This window comes from Rhinolophus sinicus, chromosome 18, assembly GCF_057876585.1.
Source record: "Rhinolophus sinicus isolate RSI-liver-muscle chromosome 18, RSI-T2T, whole genome shotgun sequence".
Classification (NCBI taxonomy): Eukaryota; Metazoa; Chordata; class Mammalia; order Chiroptera; family Rhinolophidae; genus Rhinolophus; species Rhinolophus sinicus.
Genome location: NC_142518.1, coordinates 28,077,842 through 28,093,052, shown reverse-complemented (window position 1 = coordinate 28,093,052; position 15,211 = coordinate 28,077,842). Strand labels below are relative to the sequence as shown.

Here is a 15,211-nt window from a genome sequence, read left to right as displayed (position 1 = left end):
AATGTCAAATGCAAGCTGTTCTTCTAAGGAGGAAAAAACCAGTTTCTTGGTAGCTGCAGACACTATCCCCAGTTCTTGACAGACTACATTACAGCAGGGAGCTCAGTCAGTCTATCCCTTTGGAGCAAGTGTTCCCATTTTGTATCATACCAGCATCATTCAAAAGTAGTACAGAAATTTCTTTCTTGCTGAGAGTACCCTGGCATTTGCAGCAGATAATTTCTGATTTCTTTATTGAGCAATAGTCTCTAAATTAATAAGAAAAAATATAATTTTACCTTGTTTAAAAAACCACATAATTAATACAAACTTATGCAGCATGCTTATCACCTAACCATAATATAATTAACACATGGTAGAAGAAATCTCGTGGGTTTAAAAATAGCTTTATTTAGCATACCCAAAACATGGAAACATAAGAAAAACCTTACCTAGTATAAACATAAAAATAGTTAAATACCATAATTTAATGTAAACCAAGTGTTTAAAAATGTGAAATATTAAAATACATGCTATTTACACAGAACCAAGTTAAAGCTATCTCCATAGTTATCATGTCAGATCGTCAATCTTGAAGTCATCTTTAACAATGAATTAAACACAGCATCTGTATTTGTACCGGTCAATAGGAAAGGAAGAAATCATTTAATTTACTTTAAACAGACATAATTCATCATGACATTCAAAGTAGGGAGGCAGAAAGTGCCAGTTCTAGGATTCCAGACACAACCACTGCAGGTGGAGGTTTGGAAACCATTCCACTGGAACACCATTAAGCCATTCTTTCATTTAAATGCAAACTGGTCGATTCAATTTAGTTATAGCTTAAAAAAGGTACTAAATATATCTGCAAAAATAAAGCTTTATTAAAAACGATCAAAGTGAATGTAATATCAATCAGGTAAGAAAGGCAAAAACATAAAAAATATATGTTATTCCAGACAAACCCCTTTAATTATAACAAATGTTAAGAAACTCAGTTTATAAAACTAGATGGGGTAGCAAAAGTTTTTAAAAATGTAAAACCCAAACCAGAATCCAACCACACCAAACCAACAAACCTAAGAGAATGCTTCTTGAAGAAAGTGGTATTTTGTTTATCCTGTCATCATGACACGGATGCTGCCAGGAGACCTGTGGCCGACGCCAGTTATCACTACGGGGTAGAGTGTTTTCTTTGACCAACACTCTAAAAAGCTGTAGTCGTTGATCAGTTTAAGCTTTTGGCTTTGTTTTATGGATCACTATTCATTCTTATACTGCAATTCAGGTGTCTCTAAGAGGCAGCAGTAATTCCAACATCAGGAGTTTAAAATATAAAGTTGCAAGAATATATACTTAGTAATAGCACATTCTACTCCTTTGTCTAATCCTGTAATTCTCAAGCTTTTGATCTTCAGACCCCTTTATACTCTTAAAATTTGTTGGGGATCTGGATGCCAAAGAGCTTTTGTTTATGGAGCTGACATCTGTCAGTATTTGCCAGATCAGAAAATAAAACTGAAAATTTAAAAAGTATTTATTCATTTAAAAATTAAGAAGACCATTATATGCTAACATAAATAACATTTTTAAGAAAATAGCTATATTTTCTAAAACAGAAAAGGATCTGTGGGAAGATGGCATTGTTTTACATTTTCAACTCCTTTTTGAGAGAGAGAATTACAGCGAAAAGACAATTCTTTGTAGTATTATGAAAATAGTTTTGATCTCACAGCAGGACTCCCAGGAGTTCATGGGCCACACTTTTGAAAACTGCTGGTTTAATTTAAGGCTTGATATTAATGACCTAAAAAACTCACACAAAAGAAGCCTTAATTTTCATTTAAAAATAAACCAAAATATCCACACATACACAAGTCATTGGATCAAACATTCCCGCTTTCAGTGTTAACTAGAAGCCAACGATCACCATGTACTCATGGCCAAATTCAGAACAATATTGTCATTTATGTTGTGGCCAGGGCCAAGATTTATTCATTTTTAGCCCACGAAAGCTACAAAAGCTATTAACTAAACACACACATCTTAGTTCCCTTTGTAACATCTGCTTAATCCTGTTTGTACTGAGCTGGCTGTTGTCTTTCAGTTGGCACAGCTTTGGTACAGACCAGAGAATGACATGATTTTACTAATAACCCACACACTCATGTTAGGAACATGTTAGCCATGTATGGAGCAGCCTACCCTATTTCTCACTATGTGAAAGCGCTGATAAATGTTAGGGAAACAGAAGGAGAAAATTCTCCCTTAAGTACAATAAGAACAATGGTATGACCTTCCCGTAGATAACTCTTCACATCTTACAAGTTACGTTAGTGCACACCATCTCATTAGATCCTTTGAAGCAGCTGGAGAAGGGCAGGACAAAGAATCTTATCGCTGTTTCAGAGTTGAGGAATTTGAGGGTCAGTTATGGGTCTTTCCCCAGGTACCATGGCAAGCATGTTGCAGAACGGGATTGGAGTTCACGACATCTGACTCCTGGTTCAGGATTCTCCCCAGTATTCCTCCTTCCTTGGGTTCAAGGGCAAGACTGAGGGAGGGATTGGAGGGGATGGAGATGAGGCAGTAGGGTATGACACTTCTGAAATCTGCATTCCGTCTGCCTCATCAACCATTGTATCCAATGCTAAGGAGGCTTGGGAGTGGCAGAGACATTTCCCTGACTGACATAATGAATTTTCCATTGGTGCATACATTATGGAACTTCATAGGAAAACAACTGTGTTTCTTTCTGAGACAGTTTATGTTGTCAGTTCATTCATAGCCTGTTCCCTCTGCGCCAAGGGAAAAGTAAAAATCCTGCAGTTAAAAAAAAAATCTGATGAGAATACAAAAATGAAATAGCAACAATAATGAGATCTGTGTGAAGCTAATATAATTAGATTTATTGTGCACCTGGCACAACACAGACTTTGCAATCTTCCTCCACCAATTGGAGAGCAATATAAAAATCACAGTTTTCACTTAATGGAAAATTGCCTCCTAATCATCTTGATGCAAAGACTTCAATCTATACAAAAACATTAAGAAAATAATTTCAAGAATTTTATTTTAACTAAATTCTTAGGTGCTTGAAGATTCTGTGGTGGTAGGTGAGGGAACAGAGTAAAAGGCCATGGAACAGTGAGAAGAAAATAATTATTGTCACTAATGAGCAAAGGAGAAATCTTTATTCCCTGTCATTAATATATATATATATATATATATATATATATATATATATATATATATATATATATATTTTAGAAATTATTCTGTTGCCAGGAAATCATCTCCACCAAGATGTCAATACAAATAGCACGAGACATTCAAAGATAGTAAGCAAACACTGTTTAATTTTGCTGGGGGGAGGCAGTCAACAACAACAAAAAAATCCCTCCTACAAAACTCGCCAAATGCCACTAATGACCAATGATTTCCTTGCTATATACTATAGGCAAGTTATTGTTTACTGTGCCTTCCCTCTGTCTTTCTGAGACATTTCGAAAATCAAGATGGACTGCATGCATTTTTTTAAGGTAGATAAAGAAAAAGGAGGTAAACAAAAGCCAGTAATAATTAGAAAACATGCTAATTTCATCTTATTTTCAAAATTTAACAGCATGTTGCTATTACACAAAACGTTGGTGCCGTTTTCCCCCCAATTTTGGTGAGTAAGGTTCTCTTGCAGGATATTTAAACAGAAGTTAATGGCTTAAGACAGTTGCACATATGGTGGACTGATGTACACATACATACATATACATATATATACATGAATACATGTGTATACACACACAGACATATATATGTATAGCTCATCATATCACTTGAAGACCTCTTCATGTTTTTCCCTCTTCATGTATTTCCATTAGTAAAAATGAGCAGGGATAATGATTTTATAGTAGGAAACAAAACAAATAAAAATCAAATCAGAAAATGTGAAGTGGTACGCTGTCAGAGTCCAATACAATAAGTCAATACACATTTATGTAGTGGTAAAGTGCTAGAAAGTTCTTTCATTAGTATTTTAAAAACGATTATAGTAAAAAGAAGTCTGCAGTTTCATTTGATGGTGGTGACCACAGGCACCATAGCAATGGCACTGGCTGAGCTGGCGTTGATGATGTCCTCATACTCTGGGGGTGGGTCTAAATGAGGTTCCGTTTCACTCCTCTGAAGGTTCACCTGGCCCGTGGCTTCCTCATAGGTTGGTGGAGGATCGCAGTTGGACAGGCGAGTCGAGACAGAATCGGAGCGCCCAACTACATATTCCAGAAAGCCTGGCGACAATCCACTGCTATCAAACACTTCATCTGGTGGAGGGGGCGGAGTGATAATATTAAGGTGCTGAGGGAAAGGGATGTGGCCTTCAGTCACTGTCTGTCTGCGAGTTTTGTTTCTGAGGAAGCATCTCCAGATTAGGAAAATGACAAGGAGGATAATGAAGAGGCCAAAGATTAACGGAAAGGTAAGGTAAAATTGAAACCAGTCACTTCCTCTGTTACTCTCTCCTTGTTTTGCTTTTGTGTAGGTGTTCCAAAACTCTTTCTGAAAATGAAAGACAAAATACGTTGACGATCAGTATGATCAAAAGATGTGAAATACCACATGAAAAAATGTCTAGGTTCTATTAACATGGACACAAACCCAAAACTAGATTTGTTGGTTTAAATGACCTACAGCCTATATTATCTGTGGCAAGAGATTACATGTAAAATCATGGCCCTCACTCTGGATCCTTCCTAAGATAGTCACAACACAAGTCTTTCTCAAGACTTGGAGTTATTTATATTTTCAGCAATGACATTTTTTCCCCCTTATATAAATTTTTTTATTTTTCAATTACAGCTAACATACAATATATTAGTTTCAGGTGTACAACATAGTGATTAGACATTTATATAACTTATGAAGTGATCACCCCAATAAGTGTAGTACCCACCTGACACCATACATAGTTACTACAATATTATTGACTATATTCCCTATGCTGTATTTTACATCTCCATGACTGTTTGGTAACTACCAATTTGTACTTCTAAACTCCTTCCCCTTTTTCACCCAGCCCCAAACCCCTTCCCCTCTGGCAACCATCAATTTGTTCTCTGTATCTATGAGTTTCTTTTTGTTCATTTATTTTGTTTTTTAGATTCCACATGTAAGTGAAATGATATGGTACTTGTCTTTCTCTGACTTATTTCACTTAGCATAATACCCTTGCCTTGAGGGTATTATGTTGTTGCTGCAAATGGCAATATTTCATCTTTTTTATGGCCAAAAAATATTCCATTGTATATATGTACCACGTCTTCTTTATCCATTCATCCATCAATGGACATTGAGGTTGCTTCCATATCATGGCTATTATAAGCAATGCTGCAATGAATATAGGGGTGCATATATCTTTTAAAATTAGTTTTGGATTTCTTTGGGTAAATATCCAGGAGTGGAATTGCTGGGTCATAAGGTAGTTTTACCCTTAATTTTTTGAAGACTCTCCATACTGTTTTCCATAGTGGCTGCATACAATCCTGCCAACAGTGCATGAGGGCTCCATTTTCTCTGTATCCTCGCCAACACTTGTCATTTCTTATTGTTTTGATGATAGCCATTCTAACGGTGTGAGGTGATATCACATTGTATTTTTAATTTGCATTTCCTAGTAATTGGTGATAACTGAATATCTTTTCACCTGCCTGTTGGCCATCTGTATGTCTTCTTTGTAAAAATGTCTATTCAGATCCTCTGCCCATTTTGTTTTTTTTGTTGTTGCTGTTGAAATGTATGACTTCTTTATATGTTTTGGATATTAACCCCTTATTGGATGTATGATTTGCAAATTATCTTTCCCATTCACTAAGCTGCCTTTTCATTTTACTGATGGTTTCCTTTGCTGTGCAGAAGCTTTTTAATTGGATATAGTCCTATTTATTTTTGCTTTTGTTTCCTTTGCCATTGTAGTCAAATCCACAAAAATATCGCTGAGACCAATGTCAAGAAGCTTACTATGTTTGCTTCTATGTATTTTATGGTTTCCAGTCTTATGTTCAAGTCAACACCATTTACTGAAGAGACTTTGCTTTCTCCATTGTATATTCTTGACTCTTTTGTCATAGATTAAATGACCATATAGGCGTGGGTTTATTTCTGGGTTCTCAATTCTGTTTCATTGATCACTGTGTCTGGTTTCCTGTTAATACCATACTGTTTTTGTTTGTTTGTTTGTTTGTTTGTTTTTTACTATAGCTTTGTAGTATAGTTTGAAATGAGGGAGTGTGAGACCTCTGGCTTTTTGCATTTTTTTAACTCTCAGGATTGCTTTGGCTATTTGAGGTCTTTTATAGTTCCATAATATTTTAGGATGTTTTGATTATATTTCTGTGAAAATGACATTGGGATTTTGATAGGGATTACTTTAGATATAATATGGACATTTTAACAATGTTAATTTTTCCAATCCATGAGTACTGAGTATCTTTGCATTTCTTTGTGTCTTCCTCAATTTCTTTCAACAATGTCTTATGGTTTTCAGTGTACAGATCTTTCACCTCCTTGGTTAAATTTATTTCCTAGGTATTTTATTCTTTTTGATGTAGTTGTAAATGTTAATAGTTGCTTTATATACTTTGGTGCTCCTATGTTAGGTATATACATATTGATAAATGTTATATGTTATTGGATTGTCTGCTTTATTATTATAGAATGTCCATCTTTAGCTCTTGTTACCTTTTGTGGTTGAAGTCTGTTCTGTCTGTTGGCTACCATTTGTTTTGAGTGTCATCTTCTACCTCTTTGTTTTGAGCCTATGTTTGACTTTAGAGCTCAGATGAGTCTCCTGCAGACAGCATATAGTTGGGTCTTGTTTTTTAACCCATCCAGCCACTCTATGACTTTTGATTGGGATAATCAAAAAAATAATATAATATCTGGTATTATATTATATTATTATATTATATTGGACCCGGTATTATAGTAAATAAGACCGGGTCTTATATTATTTTTTTTGCTCCAAAAGATGCATTAGAGCTGATGGTCCAGCTAGGTCTTATTTTCAGGGAAACATGGTATTGCCATTTTATCTTTTGTTTTGTTTGTTCTATATTGTCATTGTTTATTTTCTCTTGTGTTTCTGTCTGCCATTTTAGTTTGGTGATTTTCTATGATTGTTTTTCTCTGTTTCCTCTTTTTTGTCTCTGTTCTACATTTTTGTTTTGTGGTTACCATGTAGTTTGTATAAAATGTCTCACAGATAAAATAGTCCTTTTTCTGCTGATAGCATTTTATCTTCATTTGCCTATATAGGTTCTGTCCTTTTATGTTTTTGTTGGAACAAATTGTTCTTTTTTCTGTTGTGAGTTTGTTAACAAATCGAAGTAGCTATAGTTATTTTTAACGTGTTTTTTTCTTTTAACCTTTATGTTAAACTTTAGTGATTAAATTGTATTCTGAAATGTCTTTGCAATTTTCTGATTCTTTCCATTCCATTACTCAAAGTTTTGTATACTTTTGCTTTTTCATTTCACGTAGAAGAGCTCCTTTCAACATTTCTCGCAGGGCAGGTCTAATAGTAGAGAACTCCCTCAGCTTCTGCTTGTCATAGAAAGCCTTTATTTTTCCTTCATATCTGCAAGATAACTTTGCTGGATATTCTTAGCTGGTGGTTTTTATCTTTTCAATATTTTGAATATGTAACTCCTTTCTCTCCTGGCCTGTAGAGTTTCTGTTGAGAAATCTGCTGATAACCTAATGGGAGTACCTTTGTAGGTGACTTCCCGCCTCCCAGCTGCCTTTAAAATTCTTAAACTTTTTTTTTTAAGGAGGGTGCAGCTCACAGTGGCCCATACAGGGATCGAACTGGCAAACTTGGTGCTACCAGCCTCACGCTCTAACAAACTGAGCTAATCAGCCACCCTTTAAAATTCTTTATTATTGACTTTTGACAATTTTAATATAATGCATCTTGGAGAAGGTCTTTTTGCATTGAAGTAATTAGGTGTTCTGTTAGCTATTATTTCTTTAATTAAGCTCTCTGCTCCCTTCTCTCTCCCTTCTCCTTCTGGGATACCCATTATCCTTATGTTACTTTTCCTAGTGGAGCTGGATAGTTCTTTTAGAGTTTCTTCATATTTTTAGGATCTTAGTTCTCTATCTTCTTCTACCTAAATCATTTCTAGATTTCTGTCTTGGAGCTCACTAATTCTCTCTTCCATACGGTCTGCTCTATTTCCATTGCTTTCTAATTTGTTCTTCATCTGATTTCCTGAGTTCTTCAGCTCCATAACTTCTGTTTGGTTCTTTTTTAGAGTTTCAATCTCTTTGGTAAAGTACTCCTTGTGCTGATTAATTTTATTCCTGAGCTTACTGAACTGTCTTTCTGAATTTTCTAGCAGCTTGTTGCATTTCTTCACGACAACCATTTTGAGTTCTCCATCAGATCGCAAACTTCCAAGACTTTAAATTTAGTTTCTGAAGAATTGGTGATACCATATTACTGTACCTTTTTCATGGTGCTTGATGAATTATTCCTCTTCTGGCATATCTGAAGTAGTGAACACCTTTCTGAGTTGACTCTATATTTCAGAGCTAGCACTTTGCACCCTCCACTGCCTTTGCCATTGGCATCACGGGTGCCTTGCTGTCGGTGTCGCAGGGCTGTGGGTGTCAACACTGTCCCTGGAGCCTCAGGTCTTGGGCACTGCTGTGGTTCCAAGAGCCTCAGGTCATAAGCACAATTGTGGCTGTGGGCACTGGGGGCTTAGGTGCAGCCCCCTGCCCACTGCTGGAACAGCTGAGGTTGCAGGCGCTGCCACCATGGGGTGGTACCTGGGTCGCAGGTGCTGCTACCATTCTTGGAACCTCAGGTCGTAGGTGCTGCTGCTGCTGTACCAGATTCTTGGCTGCAGCCTCCACTGCTGTGTGGGCTGAGGTTGCAGTCACTACCACTGGCATTATCTTAAAAACTGTCACTAAGGTATAGACATGTTGCCAAGAAACAAAATTATGCTGAGTATAGTATCAATTCAACTTATTTTACAATAAGTTGAAAACAGTATAACTGGGGAATGAAGAAGAGAATACGATTTTGTTGGGGGGGGGGGCCTGGATCTTGGGTGCTGCCATGGTTCCTGGAGCCTCTGGCCATAGGCTCTGTCACTTCTGCTCCTCTGGTTCTGCCCTGTCCAAGAGGTCCAATCTGCCCACCTTCAGATGTATGGACCTCTCGGGCATCCTGGTGCGTTATGTAAAGTATCCTATGTTGGGCTATGGATGTTCTACTGGTTGTAATTTAAAGTGGAAAGACAAAGGGAATGACTCACTTCTCCATGATGCTGACATCACTCCAGGGAATAACATTTTTAAGCATGCTTTTACGGAGAACTACCAAGTGCCTCATGTTTACTCAATTTTCTTTCATCTGCAGATGAGGAGTTCCCCTCTCACTTTTTAATCTCTCAGATCTCTATTTCCTTTCCCACCATTTAATCTTATCCACAAAAATGAACAAATATCTGATTCCAAATAATTATATAATGCTAACCTTAGATAAATACATTGAAAAGTGGCTCTTTTATATTATCTATATCACGTTGGGATAATCAAGCATCAATAATGCACATGAAAATGATTTTTTCATGGCTGGCTGGTATAATTCAATTTCTCTGTTTCACATGCTGGAAACAAAAAATTTGCAGACTAAAAGAAAATCAGGTTTTTATTTTGAATGGTTAAAACCAAAGCTTAGACAAAAATGGAATTACAAAACCAGATTTTCACTTTACCTATAGCAACTCAATTAATCCTCAACTCAATTCACACCCAATAATGAAGGTCTAATTCATCCCTACTTACAGATGAGGAAATGGAGGCTCAAAGAGGTTACCTAATAATAAATCCAAGGTCATTTAACACGTAAATGTTGGAGCTGGGATTTCAATCCAAGAGGCCTGGCATCAGAGCAAACAAAAAAGTAATCTGCCTTGATGTATAAGACATTTTGAACGGTTCTGGCTACTTTCCTAGAAAATTCAATCTTCCCGTCATATTAAATATGTAGTCAAAAGTGAGCTGGCTCATTTTATAAATTAAATGTTTTCAATTAAAATAACAGTGATCTGATAGAAAGGTATTTACTGAGAAAGGTACTTACTGACAGATTTCTTTGGGAACTAGACTTATTTTGTTCTCTAGGCCAGAGAATCAGATGAAAATTCACTTGAAATCAAGACTAATATAACTGTCATTCAAAAACATAAACCAAGTTTATGTCTCTAAAAACTAGTTCAATAGTTTTTTTATCTTTTTTTAAAATTTATTGCGGTGACGATTGTTAGTAAAATTACATAGATTTCAGGTGTACAATTCTGTATTACATCATCTATAAATCCCATTGTGTGTTCACCACCCAGAGTCAGTTCTCCTTCCATCACCATATATTTGATCCCCCTTACCCTCATCTCCCACTTTTTTTTTTATCTTACTGAAAGCAGCCAAAAGACACTCAAAGATAATCAAGCCAAATGATTCCAAAACTTGGTAAAGCACTGTTTTAGAAGGAATGAAAATTTGTTTAATGACGAAAAATTTCATTAAAGGGTCTTAGTAGTTTTAGATCAGGCTAAAATTATACAAATAATAAATGTAATCTGAATGTGCCAGAGAGGTCTGAAGCATTTCGGAAGGAAGAACCCCAAGAGGTAGATGTTTCATCACAGTAGGTGAGTTTTAGAACAAAATTCAGTATGTGCAAGATTCCATCAAACAATATTAGTTGCTCTTTCATAAAATAAGTGTTTTTCTGTTTTGAATTTTCTTACTGCCATTTTTTTTATTAGAACTTGAGTGACTCAACACCTGAAGGACTCTACTCATAATTCAGAGCAGAGCTGAGAATGTTTTACAATCTTTGATTAATTAGCTCAGAACCTACCTAGTGAAGCTGGAGAATGGTTAATGTTCCCAGTGAGTATGTGTTACTGAGGAGAACCCAGCAGCATTTCTATCCAGTACTCACATGGCTTCTCCCTTTCCTTGAATAAGTATGAAGGAAAGACTATCAGAGATGAAGGACAAAAACCACAGCCCTAATCCGAAATGTTGCCTGACTGAGAACAAGATGGGGCATTCCAACAAGAGGTTGTCCAAAATTTTGAAAATTCTTTATCAAGATGGATGTTCTGGGGAAAATGGGTGGAGTGACACAAGTCACTTAACATCTTTGTGTTAATTCCTTTGTCCACAGGGTAAGAATATGTGGATATCACTTTGAGAAAATAGATAAAATGTTTGTAAATTACGATACAAAATGTAAGGCATTATCTTGAAAACTGTCACTAGGGTATAGACATGTTACCGAGAAACAAAATAATGCTGAGTATAGCGTCAATTCAACTTATTTTACAATAAGTTGAAAATAGTGTAACTGGGGAATGAAGAAGAGAATATGATTTTGTTGGTGTGTCTTTTTACAAATAATTATGAAGATTATTATTTTGCAAGGTGACGCACAGCTTACATAAAGTAAACCTCTATAATTTAGATATAATTATTTAAAAACTGTTAAGGTTTGGATTCAGCATACTTGATGGGGGATTTGATAGCTGTACTGCTGTATGAGGCAGCAGGAGGAATCTCAAGTCCCAAAATATCCCTTATGACCACTACTAAAAACTGAATGCTAAAAATTCATTCTTTAAGGATTCTGGTATAAGACAGCAACATACAAAGAACCTGAACTTAACTCCTCTCACAGACATACTGAATCTACAGCTACATATGGAACAAATTCCTGTGGAAAAAACCTAAGAAATACCTGAGCAACTCCTATACATTGGGTGAAAACAAACAAACAAAACCAAAAACAACAAAATATTGAAGCAGGTAGGAGAGGCTGACATATGATCTCTCTATAAATCCAACCCCCGGCACAGGGCAGTGACCCATCATCAGGTGGAAACTCAAAACCACGAGCTTCTCCCTGAATAGCAAAGCGTTCAAATCCCATATAAGGAACCCCAACTTTTAAGATCTGCACCTGAGAGATTAGCTCCCAAAAAGTCTAGCTTTGAAAGCCAATGGGGCTCACATCCAGGAGACCCACAGGCTATAGCAAACTAAGAAACGGTTCTTAAATGGTTCATGTGAGCAGACTTGCCTAGCACCAGAAGCTGAAAGGCACCCAGACTTTGCACGAAAAAGGCTTACTTGCATACTTTAAAGCATTGGCCTGAAGCAGGCATTTAATTTAACATCCATATAGGGGCCTACTGAAGACTCTCCAGGAACAGAGACCAGTTGGTGCCATCTTTGCGCCCTTCCTCTGCTTTGCTCCAGGTTGCTGGTACCTCTCAGAAAGGAACTGGTATGTACCCTTTTGTGGCGCCCTGACTTTTGCAGCTGCTACAGGGGAAACCTCTATATCACCTGCTTCTGGTGGCCAGTGGGATTTGCAATGTGGTCCCACGGGGCACTGTATATTTGCATACTTTAAAAAAACTGCTGCATAAGGCTCTGAATTCCAATCAGCCTGAATTTAGGTGCTGACTGACATCTCCTTGAAGACACTGACACATCTCGGGACACTCTCAACTACTAGGAGACAGTCAAAATAAAATAGGCTGCTCGGACAATCACAAAGATTTGACAGAAAACCAAGAGCTAGGGCAGGATTGAATGATAACGTTTATTTCCTACAGGAGGCCACACCTTCAAGACTGGGAGAAGTGGCTGTTTTATCTAATGCACAGATACCAACACAGAGAGTCAAATGAAATGAAGAAACAGGAATATATTACAAATGAAAGAGCAAGATTAAACCTTAGAAAAAGACTCTTATGAAATGGAGACAGATGACTTACCTGATGAAGAGTTCAAAATAATGTTCATAAAGATACCCACTGAGCTTGGGAAGAGAATGGATAAACAAAGTGAGAACTTCAACAAAGAAAATATAAGAAAGTACCAAATAGAAGTCACAGAGCTGAAGAATACAATAACTGCACTGAAAAACATACTAGAGGAGTTCAACAACAGACTAGATGAAACAAAGAAAGGATCAGAAAACTCTCACACAGGGCAGAGTAACTCACCCAATCAGAGCAGCAAAAAGAAAAAAAAAATTGAAAAAAGTGAAGTTAGCCTAAATGACTTATAGGACAATATCAAGCAGAATAACATTTGCATTATAGGAGTCTCAGAAGAAGAGAGAGAGAAAGGGACCTCTTTCTCATAGTAAACCTCTTTCACAGAAAACTTATTTGAAGAAATAATGGCTACCTATGTAACTTTACTAACCATTGTCACCCCAATAAAATTTAATTAAAAAAAAAAGAAATAATGGATGAAATCTTCTCTGACCTGTGGAAGGAAACAGACATCGAGATGCAGAAAGATCAGAGCGTGACAAATAAGATGAACCTGTGGGTAAAAAAAGGGGTTCTATGGAAGGTGACCTCGTAGGGTGATCTGATCATAAATTCCTAACTGGGCAGGTCACGGTGGGTAGTCACACCCAGGCATACAGCTTCTTTAGTAAAAGGCTTATCTTTGCTTTAAGCAAGCCCTGTCCATTGTTTCTGTGCATCTAGGTTAATACACCTTTGAAATGCCCCCCCTTTCAGACCTTTCCATCTAATGCATGACTACCCTTTCAGATGCCCTCCTTCTATAGCTGTGACCACCCTCAGGAGAACATATAATCTTGTTAACTATCCTGTAATCTGATCTCAGCTTTGCTTTCTCCCACCTTCATGTCTCCTTCCTTACATTCCCTCCTTAATTCCAAATGCATAAAAGATGATGCAAATTGCCCTTTGTTGGAAGCATTTTTCTCAGTCTGGTGAGATCTGGCTTCTAGGCATATCCTGTGTTTGGCTCAAATAAATTATTATAAAAATTCTCTACAGGTTTAGATACTCTTACATTGACATGTCCACACTACCCAAAGCGATCTACAGACTCAATGCAATCCCTATTAAAATTCCAAGGACATTTTTCACAGAAATGGAACAAACAATCCTAACATGTGTATGGAACCACAAAAGACTCCAAATAGTAAAAGCAATCTTGAGAAAGAACAACAAAGCTGAGCGTATCATGTTCCCTGATACTACAAAGCTATAGTAATCAAAACAGTATGGCAGTGGCATAAAAACAAACACATACCACAGATCAATGGAGGGATTGAGCCCAGAAACAAACCCATGCATACATGGTCAATTAATTTACAACAAATGAGTCAAGAATATATAGTGGGGAGAGGATGGTCTGTTCAATGACTGATGCTGGATAAACTGGATAGCAACATGTGAAAGAATGAAACTGGATGACTATCTTAAACCATACACAAAAATCAACTCAAAACAGATTAAAAATGTGAATGTATGACCCAAAACCATAAAATTCCTGGAAGAAAACATAGGCAGTCAGCTCCCTAACATGGGTCTTGGCAATGGTGTTTTGGATTTGACACCAAAAGCCAAGGAAACAAAAGCAAAAATAAACAAGTGGGACTACATCAAATAAAAAAGCTCTGCACAGCAAAGGAAACGATCAACAAAATGAAAAGGTGATCTATTGAATGTGAGAAAATATTTGCAAATCATACAGCTGACAAAGGGTTACTATCCAAAATATATGAAGAACTCAGCTCAGTAAGAAAAAGAAACAATCCAATTAAAAAGTGGGCAGAGGATATGAAGAGACATTTTTCCAAAGAAGACATACTGATGGCCAACAGGTACATGAAAAGGTGCTCAGCATCACTAACCATCAGGGAAATGCAACTCAAAACCACAATGAGATACCACGTCACCCTAGTCAAAATGGCTATTATAAAAAAAGACAACGAATATGAAGTGTTGGTAAGGATGGGGAGAAAAGGGAACCCTCGTGCACTGTTGGTGGGAATGAAAATTGGTGCAGCCACTATGGAAAACAGTACAAACATTCCTCAAAAAATTAAGAATAGAACTACTATATGATCCAGCACTCCCTCTTCTGGGTATTTACCTGAAAGGAATAAAAGCAGGATCTCAAAGAGATATCTGCATTACTATGTTCATTTGCAACATTAGTTATAACACAGTAGCCCAAATATGAAAACAAATTAAGTGTCCATCAATGGATGAATGGATAAAAAAGATGTGGTGTATATATAGACAAAACAGTATTATTTCACCACGTGAAAGAAGAAAATCCTGTCTTTTGCAACAACTTAGATGAAACT

The 15,211-nt window shown here is 36.7% G+C and overlaps 1 protein-coding gene across 3 annotated transcripts in view; it reads right to left on the bottom strand.

The window, feature by feature from the left end:
- Positions 1–369: 369 nt before the first annotated feature.
- The window catches only part of PRRG1 (proline rich and Gla domain 1), a 115,566-nt gene continuing 100,724 nt past the window's right edge, over positions 370–15,211 (bottom strand). For all 3 annotated transcript variants that reach the window (XM_019718199.3, XM_019718200.3, XM_019718202.3), the window contains exon 4: positions 370–4,536. In XM_019718199.3, the coding sequence (XP_019573758.1) occupies positions 4,051–4,536 (486 nt within the window). In that variant the 3' untranslated portion in view covers positions 370–4,050. The remainder of the gene's footprint in view (positions 4,537–15,211) is intronic.